The sequence below is a fragment of the Balaenoptera physalus genome, assembly GCF_965194825.1.
Source record: "Balaenoptera physalus genome assembly, chromosome: 19".
Classification (NCBI taxonomy): Eukaryota; Metazoa; Chordata; class Mammalia; order Artiodactyla; family Balaenopteridae; genus Balaenoptera; species Balaenoptera physalus.
In genome coordinates, this window is record NC_138900.1 from 11,019,954 (window position 1) to 11,036,210 (window position 16,257).

The 16,257-nt window shown below is 40.2% G+C and overlaps 1 protein-coding gene across 5 annotated transcripts; it reads right to left on the reverse strand.

The window, feature by feature from the left end:
* Nucleotides 1–1,870: 1,870 nt before the first annotated feature.
* Nucleotides 1,871–15,845, reverse strand: ZNF226 (zinc finger protein 226). Of its 5 annotated transcripts, none has more exons than XM_082438626.1 (5): nucleotides 11,830–15,845; nucleotides 11,248–11,298; nucleotides 9,113–9,158; nucleotides 7,319–7,445; nucleotides 1,871–4,082 (listed from the first exon to the last, which is right to left on the reverse strand). In XM_082438626.1, the coding sequence occupies exons 3-5, from the start codon at nucleotides 9,125–9,127 to the stop codon at nucleotides 1,894–1,896; spliced, it is 2,331 nt and encodes a 776-aa protein (XP_082294752.1). In that variant the 5' UTR covers nucleotides 9,128–9,158; nucleotides 11,248–11,298; nucleotides 11,830–15,845; the 3' UTR covers nucleotides 1,871–1,893. The 5 variants fall into 5 exon arrangements, with proteins under 5 accessions (XP_082294752.1, XP_082294751.1, XP_082294750.1 ...); XM_082438625.1 differs by having other exon boundaries at nucleotides 11,807–15,845; XM_082438624.1 differs by having other exon boundaries at nucleotides 7,319–7,442; nucleotides 11,774–15,845.
* Between the last annotated feature and the right edge of the window lie 412 nt (nucleotides 15,846–16,257).

Consider the following 16,257-nt stretch of genomic DNA (forward strand, 5'->3'; position numbering starts at 1 on the left):
GCTGCATGGATTTATCCTAAACTTCAAATGCATTAATTTATAAATATATAGTTACAATGACTAATATTCTGTATCTTTAAATAACCATGTAAATTTTTTCTTTTTATAACTGATTTCCAGAGGACTATTCCTTAATTTTGGCTATATACATATATATATATATATATATAGATATAGATATAGATATAGATATAGATATAGATATAGATATAGATATATATATATATATATATATATACCTCATGATGATATATACCTCATGATGATAGGATTTCTTACTGTGAGGGATTAATATGTTCTTAATAATTTTTAATATTACATTTTACATTTTTTTACTACCTATGTTACTATAAAAATAACAGTATTTTACTGGAAAATTGATGCTCAATGAAAAATTTAAAATATGGAAGTTAAATGTGGAAAAAATCCCTGAAAATCTTGCCACTTATGTAAATAAGGGTGAATATCCCTTTACAGATGACAGGATGCATTAACACACACACATACATGTTTGATTAAGGTATGTGATGTACCTAAAATACATTAAACTGTTACATGCTTCTGTCATAAGTCTAAGCCATCATTTTAACAGATCTGTTATGACATAAGTATCTCAAAATATAAAGAAATTCCTACTGAATATTTCACTTTTACAAAATTTAGTAGCATTGACGTACTACTCACCTTTTCTATTTGAATTTCCTAATTATAAGGTCCTATTCTATGATTTCTATATCAAAGGGACGCACGTTCTATATTTTGATATGTACTCACCAACTTCACTTTGAAAAGCAATTTTTCAATCTACCGCTAGGAAAAAGTGTGCAAGTCAGTCATTGAATAAATATGTTTGATGAAATTACCAAATTTCAACAAATAATTTTTTTCTTTTTATCTCAGGCCAGAGAGAAGGAGTAAGGAGATAGAGAACTTGACAAAAGTAATCTACTTCAAACAGCCTCTTTTCTCTACTTAAGAAGTCTTGATGAAAGTAATGCTAAAACCCTTGGAAGACAATCACATCAAAACCTAGATGGAAATGTGGTGAATAAGAAACCAACGATCAGTTCATTTACTAAGAAATGTTTGTCCTCTGTCACTGTCATTAGTAACTCTTTCTGACACTTAAACCTCTGCCTTGACATTCTTGAAAAGAGAGTCAACAGTATGTTTTCTGTATTGCAAGATGAACAATCCATTTTCAGTAAGTCTATACTGTCACAAAAGATAACTGAATTTGTACTGTATAAAATTGACAGAATATTAGACAAAGTCCAAGATAAGATCCAACTTGAAGCGAGGCTGGGGGGACAAGAGGAGCTAATCATAACAGGACGATGCCACATTAATATTACAAATTGCAGTACTGAGTGGTTTTCTAACACTTCAACTCTTTGTCTCCCTGAATTACTTTTAAGGCCACACTTAGGTTAACTGCTCTGAATACAAATTTTTATGAAATTTTGGAGGGGATTGCAACATAATTTTCAAAAAGTTTCTCCTCATTCATTAATTTAACAAATATCAAGCACCTACAAAGTAGTTGGCAATGTTCAGACTGTAGATTCAGAACAAAGGCCTCTGCATTCGTGGAGCTTACATTGTAATGGGCATAAATTTTGGCATGTCCATCATACTTTCGTACAAGGCCTGCTAAAACTCATACTAAGGCTTCTCCCCTGAGTAATATTTAATAGAGGTCAAAGTTCAAACTGAAGTCCTTACTACACCATTTACCAGGGTTCTCTGCTGTGTGGCCTCCTGACTACTGGGACATGCTGAGCTATAGCTGAAACACTGACTTTAATGAAACAAGTGATTTTTTTTTCTTTTGAACTTGATGATTGGAAGAATTCACATGACACCTGAGTTTTGTTTTGTTTTGTTTTTTAATCATTTTATGGAACTTTTTTCCTGTGTGGGCTCTCTGATGGTCTTACCATTCCTATCACTTTTATAGGATTTATCAGTAGCATGGATTCTGTGATGAATTGTTAGATTGGAGCGCCAACTGAAGCTCTTACCACAGGTCTCACACTGGTAAGGCTTCTCCCCTGTGTGCACTCTCTGATGAGACTGTAACTGTGAAGACCGACTGAAGACCTTACTGCATCTGTCACATCTGTACGGCTTCTCTCCAGTGTGGACACTCTGATGAAGCTGAAGACTTGAGGCCTGACTGAAGTGCTTCCCACACTCCCCACACTTATATGGTTTCTCTCCTGTGTGGACCCTCTGATGCATGTCGAGGTTCAGGCTCCACTTGAAGCCCTTCCCACACTCCTCACATTTGTATGGCTTTTCTCCAGTGTGGACTTTTTGATGGGCTTGAAGGTGTGAACTCCGACCAAAGCTCTTCCCACACTCTTCACATTTGAATGGTTTTTCTCCGCTGTGGACTCTCTGATGGGCCAGAAGATTTGAGGCCTGCCTGAAGACTTTCCCACACTCCTCACAATTATACGGTTTCTCTCCGGTGTGGATTCTACAGTGAATTTTAAGATCTGCTCTTCGACTGAATCCCTTCCCACACTCTTCACATTTGTATGGTTTCTCACCGGTATGGATCAGCTGGTGAATCTGAAGTCGTGAACTCTGATTGAAGCCTTGCCCACACTCCTCACACTTGTAAGGTTTCTCTATGCTGTGGGCCTTCTGATGGATTTGAAGATATGAACTCTGACTGAAGCCCTTCCCACATACCTCACATTTATAGGGCTTCTCCCCTGTGTGGACAACCAGATGAACTTGATAATGGGAGTTTCTCCTGAAGCTCTTCCCACACTCATCACATTTGTATGGTTTCTCTCCTGTATGGACTCTTTGATGTGCCTGAAGGTTTGAACTCAGAGTAAAGCCTTTACCACACACATTACATATGTATGATTTCTCTCCAGTGTGGACTCCCTGATGGGCCTGAAGACTTGAAGGCCGACTAAAGCCTTTCCCACATTCCTCACATTTGTAGGGTTTTTCTCCTGTGTGGACCCTCTGATGAATGTATAGATTTGAGCTACAAATGAAGCCCTTCCCACACTCCTCACATTTGTATGGCTTCTCTCCCGTATGGACTCTCTGATGGGACTGAAGGTGTGAATTCCGACTGAAGCTCTTATCACACATGTCACATTTGAATGGTTTCTCCCCAGTGTGGACTCTCTGATGGTCCTGAAGGTGAGAGGCCTGACTGAAGGCCCTCCCGCACTCCTCACAATTATAAGGTTTCTCTCCCGTGTGGACTTTACAATGAACAGTAAGTGCTGACCTACGACTGAAGCCTTTCCCACATTCCCCACATTTGAACGGTTTCTCTACAGTGTGGACTTTCTGAGGAGTCTGCAGCTGTGAGCTCTGACTGAACTCCTTGCCACACTCATCACACTCACTGCGTTTTCCTCCCACGTGAACTCTCTGATGAATATGAAGAACCGAGCTGTAACGGAAGCCTTTTCCACACTCACTGCACATATGAGACTTCTCTTTTGAGTGTAATTGCTGGTGAAGATCAAAGGTGGAGAGATTGGTGAAGGTTTTTTTATATTCATTACACTGGTAAGGTTTTTGTCCTGTGTGAATCATAGTTTTCTGATCCAGTGTTGAAACCCTCATGCTATCTTTTCTATAATCACTGTAGCTGTAAGATTTTTGACCCTTGTGTACTCCATGAGCATCAAGGTGATGTGAAATCCAACTGATGGTGTCAACATCCTCTTTACACTGACACAGTTTATTTTTCATGGAAATTTGCTGGTGTCTATTCTGATAATTCTGCAACTCAGTCAATGAAGTTTTCCTCCAGGAATCCTGGGCTCTCAAAGTTGCACACCTTGGATTTCCAGTACTACTGGGATCACCCGCTTTATCATTTAATATATGGTTCTCATCTTCAGAAATTTGAATAGAGAGTCCTGCCCCACCCTGGCAGGGGGAATCACCTTGTTTGTGGAACTGACAACTATTTATCACGGAGTCTTGGCATCTGGTTAAGTCACTTGCAATTTGTTGCCAGATTTGCCGGCAGGAAAGGTCTTCACGTGATCCTCTGTCTTGAACGGCCCTCAACTCACTTTGATTGTTTTCTTCTATAAGGACAGAGAATTCAGAGATGTGGACACGTGAAAGCTTTGTTCAAAGATTCAAGATTTTACACTTAAGACACAGTATGAAACTTTAATGAACCTCAGGATGGTTCAGCTTATCTTTCACACCACAAATGAAGTTCTCTGGTTGATATACTGACAGAAACCAAGAGATGGTCCATTAAACTCCCAAATACTTAGCATTAAAGAAACCCATTTAAAACAAAATGACTACCATCTGACATACTATTTAAATCATCTTTCAAAAATTACATGTCATTCCTACCACAATACAGTATCAATAAAGACAAGCATTTTGCTGTGCTCACAGCTTTAACAGTGCCTGGCAGTTAGTCAGGGCTCAAGAAATGCATGTACAGGTGAACCCCAGTTTGATTTCCAGGATTCTCTACAATTCTGAATCCCAGGTTAAGTTTGAACCAAGTCAGAGAAGCAAAAGAGCTTTCACAAGTCAGGTATCAGATATAGGAAAAGGACTGGAAAGTACAGTTTTGCTGAAAAGTTGAAAGGCTGCACCAGAGGCAGCAGTACACCAAGGGGGTTAGTGCTGAGGAGAATATCAAAGGTGCTAAGAATCGGGACTTCCCTGGTGGCCCAGTGGTTAATAATCCGCCTACCAGTGCAGGGGACACGGGTTCGAGCCCTGGTCCGGAAAGATCCCACATGCCGCAGAGCAACTAAGCCCGTGAGCCACAACTACTGAGCCCACGTGCCACAACTACTGAAGCCCACGCGCCTAGAGCCCGTGCTCCGAAACAAGAGAAGCCACCGCAATGAGAAGCCTGCACACTGCAACGAAGAGCTGCTCCCACTCGCCACAACTAGAGAAAAGGCCGTGTGCAACAACAAAGACCCAATGCAGCCAAAAATAAATTAATAAATTAAAAAAAAGGTTCTAAGAATCAGTGGGGGTAAAAAAAAGCATGAAAACCTATGCACTGGATCCTTCTGAGGCATCTGTGCTGCCTAATACGTCCCCCTGCTCCCCCTGCCAAGTAGGAGTCAAAATTTAGAGGCTAGGGAAGAATGCTGTCTCTTTAAAAACAGCCTGGAAAATTTTTGGACACAGATACATTGGTCTTTAACAAGAATGAGTTCCAAAGTGAAGATTGGGGTTTATGAGTGAGCTGGGAATAAATTCCATAGCTTGTGATAAGTACTGAGAAGAAACAGACTAGAAACTATTAAAGAATCATCAAAGCACTCAAGGTGACATTATCTAAAATACCTTCTACAGGATACGTACGAATCCCCACACAACACACAAAATGTTTGTAGAGCTAACAAAGATCGATTTCTCATTAGTGAGGTGGGCTTTGGAGGAAGCAAATGTGACGCAGCGGGGCAAATCTTTTAAGGGAAAGGCTAACTCACCAGCTGGCTGTTTTCTGAGACCTGTTCTCCCCTGGTATAAGGGATAAGGAAATAGAATTTTTTTTCCTTCTATAGGAGAGCTACCTAAGAAGTAGACATATGAATATGCTCTGCTACTAAGCGCTCAAGGGAAGTCACAGGGAAAGCGTTTTACTCAGTTTGGTTATAATTACAGGTTCTATACATGTTTTTTGTGCAAGTTGATGAGGGCCAACTTGTACAGAAAGGCAAACACACACATACACATTATGGGCACCTGAGAAGTTAGAATTAGGCTAGGAATTCATTTGAAGACAAAAAAACATTTGGCAATATCCCTTATTCACTTGGATTTGTTCATTGCCTACTAGCTATTTTCATGGAAGGCTAATTTCTCTATCCATTAACTCATTCGTTTATTCAAGAAATATTTAAGAGTCCCTGTCATGTACCAAGACTATGCTAAGCAATGAGGCTAGTGAGCAATAAACATAACAGACCAAATTCCTCCTCCACTCCTGGATTACCCTCCAGTGGAAGAAAGAGAGGTGAGAAACAGGTGAACAAAAATGTACATGAGTGAAATGCTTAGAGACAAAACAAGGCAGGGCAGAGAGAGTAAGAAAGAAGACTGTATTTTCCATGGGGTGGTCAGAGGACAGCCCTCTCATCATCTTAAAGGTGAATGACTGAATGAAGTAAAGAGGCCTAAAAGATTACAGGTGAAACAGTATTCCAGGCAGAGAGAAGAACAAGGAAAAGGCTCTGTGGCAGAAGCAACCTTTGCAGGTCTGGAAAAGATAGGGTAAGAGGGAGGAGAGGAGATGTATTCAGGGAGGTGGTGGGGAACGAACAGCAGCCCACAGAAGACTCTAGAAGCCACTTTAAGTGGTTTTTATTCTAAGTAAAAGAAGCCACAAGAGAATTTTGAAACAAGAACATAACCTGACTTAAAGTTACAAAAGATCACTTTGCCACTTAAAGAACAAACTGTGGGAGGAGAAGGATGGGAACAGGTGACCAGTACAAAGACTATGCAATAATCCGGGAAAGAGATTTCCAACTGGGACCAGGTGATGGACAGCACAGGGCTGGTGAGAAGCAAAACAGATGGAGAGCTAACCACAAGAACTCAGGATCGCTTGGTTCTTACCTAAATTTCTATCTGGGTTGCTGAATTCATCAACCAAAGCCTCTCTGCTCTTTCTCTGTTTTGTATCTCGTTTGAAGAAGGAGAACATGCAAAGTCACAAGTTAACATGAACGGGCTAGAGCTAAAGTTTACTAGAAATTTGAGTTCCAACTGCATATTCAAGATATTGAAAGCCGTGTTTTTCAAACTTTGTATCACGACCCAATGAAGAAACAGCATTTATTTCACAACCTAGATACACATGTAGAAGTATACATTACTAAAACGAAGCTTGAATGACCTATTTCTAACCAATGTCTATTTTCATGAAATCTGTTCCCACTGGCTCTCACACCACTCTGCCATCGGCCAGAGTTTTTGCTGCAATGTGTTGTACTCTTCCTAAGAAACTCTGATATTTTCTATACTATTTTATTTCATTAAAAAATCGCACGTAGGGCTCAATAAATTGGCTTTATAATCCACTAATGGCAGGGAGGGAAATCTGAAAAAGAATACACAAGGTACAGCAAGATACCATTGATTTACAGTTCTTTTACAAAACAAATGAAAAGGACCTGAAACACACTGTTTAGAAAGACCAGAGACATCCTCTCATGTCCCACAGGAATTGCAAAAGTCTGGTCCCCAAACTCAGGGAACCATCTCAAGGGGCCCAAAGCCTTGAAACACCAAGGTCACAAAGACACTCGCAGAGAAAGGCTGTCCTCACCCACTGAGACCAGGTTCCGGAAGTTTTCTACCATCACATCCTGGTACAGCTTCCTCTGGGCCGAGTCCAGCAGCCCCAGCTCCTCCTCGGTGAAGGCCACGGCCACGTCCTTGAAGGTCACCGCCTCCTACGACAAACAACACCAACTCAATCTTATACCCAGTGGCCAGTGGAAGAGGGGCAGCCCCGAGGACAGGAGGAGGATGGGAAGTTGCTCCGGCTCCTGTGCGGTGTGCAGACTTCCCAGCACCCCCTGCTTCCATCCTGCCAATGCCACACACTGACTTTCCTCAGCCTCACCGGACGTGCGGCTATGAAAGAGAAAGCTTTGTGTATTTACCTGGGGCTCTCAGACAACTCATAAGTAAACTCCCTAGAATTCTAACTGCTGGATCCTGAACTAAAAAGCTTTCACTTTTTAATTATTATTGCCAAGAGCCCCAGAAACAGTTACCAATTTAGTCCCGGCAGTATTTGATGGCACCTGCTTTCTCATTGAGGTGGGAACCAGCTGAGGAGGAGAGTTATATGTGGAAATTAACCAAAAGGCCATGCCAGGTCTCTGAATGAAAACTCTCTCTTTCCCCGTTTCTGTCTTTCGCACGAATGCAATACTCTGACTCCAGACCCTTGGTTTTCTGGGTGAGTCTGAGTTGGTTCCTCATTTTTTCACAACCCCTATTCTTTACATTTAAAACAAAGATGAAACCAAGCACCTCTTTATACAATTGTTCTGAGGTGTCTATGCAGTGACAAGTGCTTTAAGTACCACTAGACTTTTTAAACTAAGGTTATGTATTACTTGATTAGAAAAATATATAAGACGGAAAAAGAAACAAACCAGTAAATAAAATACACAAAGGGTCTGACTCAAGCATGGGGAAGACTGAATCTAACTCTGGTCGTGAGAAAACTTCTAACAATACATTATGTTTTCTGCGTGAAGCAGCAGTTTGATCCTGCTGTGCTGTGCTGTATTTGAATATTATACCAAATAACATCCAAGGCACCACATATAAAACATACCTCTTCAACTCTGAGTACCTAAACCTAGTATGTTAAGGGCAAAAAGGGGCAATATTCTTCAGAACAGATATTTTGAGAAAAAGGTTAAATCAGGAACACTGTCACTGTAGTGTTCCTAAAACAGTAAAAGTCTTTAAACTAAATGTCTATGAAAAAAGAATAGTTTAAAAAATAGGTGCATAAGTTTGTGGGAACATGATAAAGCAATTAAAAGTGAATGTTAGCTAGTATTAAGTGAAAAAAAACAATTTAAAATTGTATCTATGTTATAAATACAACTACACAGCTATGAATACATATGATGAAAAGATTACAGAAGTATAAAAGCAGCTCATTTGTAAGCAGGTAAGCAGTAAAGTGGAAGATGTTCTTCATTTCCCTTAATTTTTCTTTTATTTGTGAAATAAAAAAATGATGAAATAAAACAAAAATTAAAACCGAAACCAATTAAATGTAACAGGAATTTTTAAAAAAGCACACATGGCACACTCAGGTCCTCATATGCTTACACTCTCCTTGAAAGAGAAAAACCCATATGGAACTATACTCAATATTTTATAATAACCTATAAGGGAAAAGAATCTGAAAATATATGTATATATATGTAAAAGTGAATCACTTTGCTGTACACCTGAAATTAACACAACATTGTAAATCAACTATACTCCAATCAAAAAAAAAAAAAAAGAAAAAAAAAGAGGAAAGCCTGTGTCCAATCTGAGTACAAAAATGGTGTTTTTAACAGCAAGAAAGGCAAGCTCTACTCACCTGGAATGTACTCATTTTCTCTCTCCTTCTGGGGAAGTGCAGAGTCCTAGGAAGACAGACAGGGAAAGAAGAAAGAAGTCAATGGAAACTGGTTAAAAAAAAAAAAGTCACTAACCCACGTGGTGCTCACTGTGAATTACCAAGGCTCCCAGTCCTCAGGGTGGCTGCAGCCGAGCATGCTTGATGAGCAGAGCCCCACACGGATACCAGATGCCCCCGTGACCCCTCTCAGCGGCTGTGTGAGGAATGACCTGCCCATCCACACACAGTGGCCCCCTCACAGTGTGCCTGCAGCTTCCACAGTGGTCATTCTTATTCTGAGTATGGTGTAAACAGAGACCATGTAAGTAAGAGTAGGTTTTGGAGTCAATATGCGTGGGCTGCGATCAGGCTACGCCATTCACTAGCAGTGTCATCCTGGGCAAGTTATTAACATCTCTTCGCCTCAGTTCTGTCATCTGCAAGTGGGGGAGAACAATGGCATCCACCTCTTGAGATTGCTGTAAGGTAGAAAGCTCTGAGAACACCATCGTCAGGGTTTCTTATTTCTTAGCAACTGCGGTAAAGCAGATGATATTTTAGTTAGAAATTATCCTTAGAGGTGTGATTTCTACCAACAGAACACTGCCAGACATGTGGAGGTCATATGTTGTTGCCCTGTTATGTGAGAGTCTTTAGACTTCTGAAATCTCTGCTCGTCTTCCTAAGGATTTTGTTACTGCAACAATAATATTTAAATTGACGTGAACAACTTTTTACAAAAGGTATAAAAATACATTGTTTCTTTTTAAACAGGAAGTACCGTTTTGACAATTATGCACAGAGGTAAAGAGAACTAATAAAAGCCAGGATTCTGCGACAACAATAAAAAATAGTTTGACAGTTCACATCTAATTTAAATTAAAAAAGACAGGAATCTGAATTATAATTATATCGTTATAAATATAGGAAAGTTTAAGAAATAAATGGGAGACTTCCCTGGTGGTGCAGTGGATAAGACTCCACACCCCCAATGCAGGGGGCCCGGGTTCGATCTAGTACAAAAGATGGCAAAGATTCCACTCCCCAAAGCCTGGGAGAGATATACCTTCACAACTTCTAACGACCTCCATTTTGACTCTACACTTGCTAGCTGTCTTCTGCTCAAGTCAGGATTTTGAAAGGGGCCCTGATAGTTGACAATAATTAGTGTGGGAATAAAATCATTGGACTGAGTAGGGCTTTGGTGAATCCAGCTCGACAAAAAGGCACTAAAACATTAACAACTGTTATCTTTACATCCTAAAGTTATAGATAATTAAAATTTTTCTTTAGGTATATATCTGCATTTTTCCATAATGATTATGCTACTTCTATGATATACATATTATTTGAAATATAATAAGTGACCCAGTTGAGAAAACTATCTTAAAAACTCATACAATATGGGCTTCCCTGGTGGCGCAGTGGTTGAGAATCTGCCTGCCAATACATGGGTATGAGCCCTGGTCTGGGAAGATCCCACATGCCGCGGAGCAACTAGGCCCGTGAGCCACAACTACTGAGCCTGCGCGTCTGGAGCCCGTGCTCCGCAACAAGAGAGGCCGCGATAGTGAGAGGCCCGCGCACCGCGATGAAGAGTGGCCCCCGCTTGCCACAACTAGAGAAAGCCCTCGCACAGAAACGAAGACTCAACATAGCCAAAAATATAAAATAAATTAATTAATTAAAAAAAAAAAAAACTCATGCAGTAGCCTAAACCTTGCTCTCAAGGTCCCCACAATTAAGTCCCAACCTACTTTCATGATATGATTCTAGCCAGTACCCTATGCTCAAGGAGAATATACCAAAGGGATTAGCAAACTCAGGTGCTGGACTCAAACTGCCTGGGTCCCAACCCCAGCTCTGCCTCCTTCCATCTGGGTGAGGACGGGCCAACACAGTTGTGTTCCCTGCCCCCATCTCCTCATCGTTAAAGTAGAGAAAACAGCAGTACCAATTCACAGAGCCACTGCCTGATGGTAATGTGTTCATTTGCATAAAGCTTTTAGAATGGAAATTAGTGACCAAGGCTCAGTTATAATCGTTACCCATGTCCCATACGTTCTACAATTTATATGAATATCTTAAGTAGAAGAATGCCAAGTCCTACTCACGTGGGGCTCTGTTGCCTCTTCCTCCGTGCAGTGCTTTTTGAGAAGTCAGGGCTGGGGAAGGAAAGGAGACTGTGAAATACCAGGGCTGTGTTTCCATTCCCAATAATTCATACCGCACCCCCTCCCGCCCCCGTACCAGCTAGAAGTCCTCTCCTTCCAAAACAGACCAGGAGTCCAGGACAATTCAGCTTCCTGGGCTCACAGAATCCCGCTGCGAAATGGGTGCCTCCCGAATTAGAGTAGTATTAATAACAACAATGCATCAGGCAGTTGTAGACCTTTTACTTGTGCTATCTCGTTTTTTCTCACAACACTATATCAAGAAGGCATTTGTTTTTTCCCCCTTTTACAGAACAGCAACGGAAGCACAGAGGAGTTAAGCAACTCACCCAGTGTGACGCCATATATAGTGGTAGGGCTAGCTCATAGGTGGGGGGGCGGGGTCAGGTTAGGGGTGAAGAAAACCAGGGAGACCCTCAAACCCCAGGAGGCACGACTTGTGCCCACCCCATCCCGGGTACGTTACCAAACGCAAAGAAGCTCCGCCCGGGGGACGTACATCACCACTCTAGGCCCTCAAACCTCCGCTTTTAGCCGCTCCTCCTCTTTCTCCCCAAATGAAAGGTCTGGAAATGTTGGCCCCAGGCGCATGTCGTGGAAGCTTGAATGGGTCGTGAAGGGCGGACCTGAAACACCATAATCAGGCAAAAGATGGCTGCTACGTTGTCCTCCTGGGGCGGAAGTGCCTGCGACTAACCCGGAGCTCCTGGACCACATTTCCCAGAATTCCGCGGGGAAACGTTTACGGAGCGGCATTACTGTAGCTGCAGTATATGGGATTACACGAGTTTACGAGCTCTGGACTCCATGTCCCAGAATGCAAGGGTGTGTGTGGGTGTGTGTGCCAGCACGAGCTCTGGACTACATGTCCCACAAGGGATTTTGTGTGTGTGTGTGTGTGTGTGTGTGTGTGTGTGTGTGTGTGTGTGTGTGTGTGTCTGTGTGTCTGTCTGTCTGTCTGCGTGCGTGTACCGGTTACAGTATCGCCCTCCTACACTACACTTCCCCCGAAGGTTCGCGCGGAAAACGGACAGAGCCTCGCTCCCCTGATGCGGAAGTGCCCAACTTCCCTGGTTTTCACTTTCCGGAATCCCTGAGAAGGTCTCAGACAGTCTTGACGTTCTACTGTGTCGGCCTCGGAAGAGTGTAGATTCTGTTCATTGAAAGGCGTACAAGCTCAGAACTTTGGACGTCTTCAAGAGGCTAAGCGACATAAAGGCATTACCAGCCACAGAGGCTTCCTGGTAAACCCCAAAGAGTTTCACCATTGGAAAAAGAGGAGAAGGAAACTGGGCTTTCTTTGGCAGGGACTGAAGCCAAACGCCAAAACACCTTTCCCTGAAATTGTGTAAAGGTGAACGTGTTTTGTTAGCATCTTACAACCCGTGCAGAAGCAAGTGAAAATCCTTTCTAGAGACAGACATCAACATCCTAGGTCTGAAGTTATTTCTGTAATTATAAAATATCTGTGACATTGATATTTGACCAAGTGAACTGTAAGGGGGAAAAAAAAGCATTACTTGACATACGGAGGGACACTTCACAGTCATAAAACTTTCAAGTTATCAGAAACTAATAACTTCAGCTCATACTTTATAAAGCGAAAATTGACAGAACCATGAAGAGAAACATTCAAATTCATAATTGGATCTGGAGATTTTAACACATATATAGAGGGAAATGTTGAGCCTTAAATGCATATATTAAAGTAGAAAGGAAGTTGAAAATTGATTCGGAAAACATCTCAGGAAGTTAATAAATGAATAATAAAACGGAAGAAGGCAGATGGAAAAAAATAAGAGCAGATTAATGAAATACGAAACAAAATAAAGTAGATCTCACACACATACACAAAACAAAAACCAAACAAAAAAAAAAACCACCAAAAAAAAAAAAAAAACCAAAAAGATCATCCATGGTATAAACAAAGATTTTTCCAAAAATTTGTTCTAAATTCTTTCAGGAAAATATCCTCCAAGAACTATTCTTGACTTAAGGCAACATAGCACACAGGATTTCTTTCCACTACAAGTAAACTGAAATCTTGGATATAGTATGATGAAATACAGTAACATAATTAAAAGTTTTATTTATTCACCTCCTGTTCCCTATGGCACCCTCCACTCCCTTCTCTACCCCGTCAGCTACCATTCTAATTTGTTTGATGTGTTTTCTTTTGGGTGTGTTCTTGTGCAAAATGTGCACTTGTGTATATTTTCAATTTATATAAATAATATTGTGTCATAAAATTCATTCTGATGTTTATTTCTTTCATTCAGGAGTGTATTTTTAAGATTCACCCATCCAATTTGTTTCACAGAATTCCATTTTCTGCACCCACGTTTTACCTATACTCTTCCAACTGCCATGCCAATAACAATAAACATCTTCTTACTTTCTGTTTATAGACGTATCTGAGAATTTCTTTGGAATACATACCCAAGAATGAAATTATTTCATAGCAAATGTGTATACTTTAATAATATAGCCAGATTGACCTCCTGAATGGCTACACCAGCCCAGATTACCAAGAGTTGTGCGTCAGGTTTTTGTGCAACCACTTACCTTCATTTGGACGACTCATCACCCTGTTTTGCTAGTGTATTAAATGTATAGTAGTATCTTGTTTTAGTTAAATTTCTCTGATTTCTAATAAGTTTGATCTTTTTTTCAAATGCTTGGTAGCTTCATCTATAAATGTCTACTTAAACCTTTTGCCCCATTTTCTAATGTGGATGCTATCTTTTTCTTCCTCATTTCTATTACATATTCTGATTATTAATACCTTTTCAGTTTTACCAATTACAAGTATCCTTTCCTAATTGGGCACGTGTTTCTAAAATTTTTCTATTGTGTTCTTCATGGAATAGAAATCTTTAATTATAAGATATAAGATAATAAAACAATAATTTCTTAATATCTGTGCTTCTGAAACTCCTCAGGTGAAAAAATATATTTCTACCTTTTAAAAATTAACTTTCTAGACTTATCTTTCACATGTAGGTCCTTTAAATATTTTGGAGTCTATTTATGTACATTTTATTACATGGGATCCACTTTTATTTTTCTCCAAGAGAAATTCTTAAAAATAATGATATTCATGGCTTGAAGATTCAATATTACAAAGATATCAGTAATCCCCAAAATGATCTATAGGCTCAATGAAACCCCAATAAAAATATCAGCATTTTTTCCCTTGGAAATTGATGAGATGTTTATAAATATTATCTGGAAAAGCAAAGAGCTAAAAGAAGAGCTGGGACAATCTGAAAGAAGAATGAAAAGAAAGATACTAGTCACATTAAATCTTACTATAAATCTACAATATAAGATAGTCTGGTGTTTGCTCAAGGATAGACAAGATGATAGACATCAAAATCCATGTTGAAACAGACATTATAACAACGTGTAAAAACAAAACACTGCAAGGAGTTCTCTGGTGGTCTAGTGGTTAGGATTCGGCGCTTTCACTGTGGTGACCCTGGTTCAATCCCTGGTCGGGGAACTGAGACCCTGCAAGCCACACAGCACGGCCAAAAGAAAAAAGAAAGAAAAGAAAACACTGCAGCAGAGAGGGAAAAGAAGTCTTGTTAATACAGTTGATCCTTGAACTAGGGTTCGAGGGCGTTAGGGGTGCCAACCCTCTGCTAAGTTGAAAATCCAAGTATAACTTATAGTCAGTCCTCTGTACGTACATGGTTCTCCATAATCGGCAATTCTGCATCTGAGGATTCAACCAACCTTGGATTGTGTAGTAGTGCAGTATTTACTATTGAAAAAAAATCCTCGTATAAGTGCACTTGTGTAGTTTAAACCCATGTTGTCCAAGGGTCAACTATTGGTTCTCAGTCAGCTGGATATCCATATGGGAAAAATATTAATCATTACTGCATAGGATACAAAAATATAAATTCCAGAAGATCTGCAGACTTAAATTTGAAAAGTAAACAATGATGCTTTAGGAAAGAAACGTAAGAGAACAGCCTTTTTGCCTTGGAGTAGGAAGAATTTCTTAAACAAGACCAAAAAAATCACAAACTGTGAAAGAAAAAATTGAAAAATTGGACTATTTTAAAGTTAAGAAACACTGTAAATCCAAACGCACCACTAATGGGCCAAAAGTGAGAGAAAATTTTAAAACATCTATGGAATAAAAGACTCAGATGCATCCCTAATGCCCATGCATTCTTCAAGGGTCAACTGTATCTACCAAAGTTGAACATATACCCTATAACCCTTTGGTTCCACCCATAGAAATATCCCTCAAACAAGTGCACAAGGCACGTTCTAGATTGCTCACATCACCACTAACTGTGATAGCCAAGAATGGGAAAGTACCCAATACCCACCAATAATGGGATTAATAGATTTTGATATGTTTACACACTGCAATAATATCCACCAATGAAAATGAATCAAAGTTATCCACTCCCAACAATATGGATAAATGTCATGGATATAATGCTGAGCAAATGAAGCCAACACAAAATAGTACCTATTACATGACTCCATTTATATAAAGTACAAAATAGGCTAAGTGAATCTACACCATTACAAATTAGTGGCTACCATAGGGAAAGGAAGGTTACTAGAAAGAGCCAAAAAGGGATGTTTCTAGCGTTTGGGGTTTGTCCTGGTCCTCCAAGAACTAGATGGCAAAGTGCTGAGAAATACTTTAATGAACAAATATTTTATTAGGGAAAACATCTGAGAGAAAATGGCAGGGAGCTCTGGAAGGCTGGCAGAACTATCAGTTCATAGTGCAAGTCTGTCCCTGAGTGAAGATTTGGAAGAAAGATTTGGTAAATCATCCTGGACTGCCTTGTAATCTAAGTAAAATCCTTCAAGGCTGTCAGGGAGTCCTTGAAAAAAGGTCACTGGACAGAGGAATCCTGGTATCCAAGAAATGGCCTGCCTTAGGATCCCTGCTGTGTTGACTAGGAGCAATCA

Coding starts and splice junctions, on each gene's coding strand:
- ZNF226 (XM_082438623.1), bottom strand. CDS start 11,808: ATGTACGTCCCCCGGGCGGAGCTTCTTTGCGTTTG. Junction 11,299..11,773: donor GCGGAGCTTCTTTGCGTTTG/GTAACGTACCCG, acceptor TTCCTTCCCCAG/CCCTGACTTCTCAAAAAGCA. Junction 9,159..11,247: donor AAGAGGCAACAGAGCCCCAC/GTGAGTAGGACT, acceptor CTGTCTTCCTAG/GACTCTGCACTTCCCCAGAA.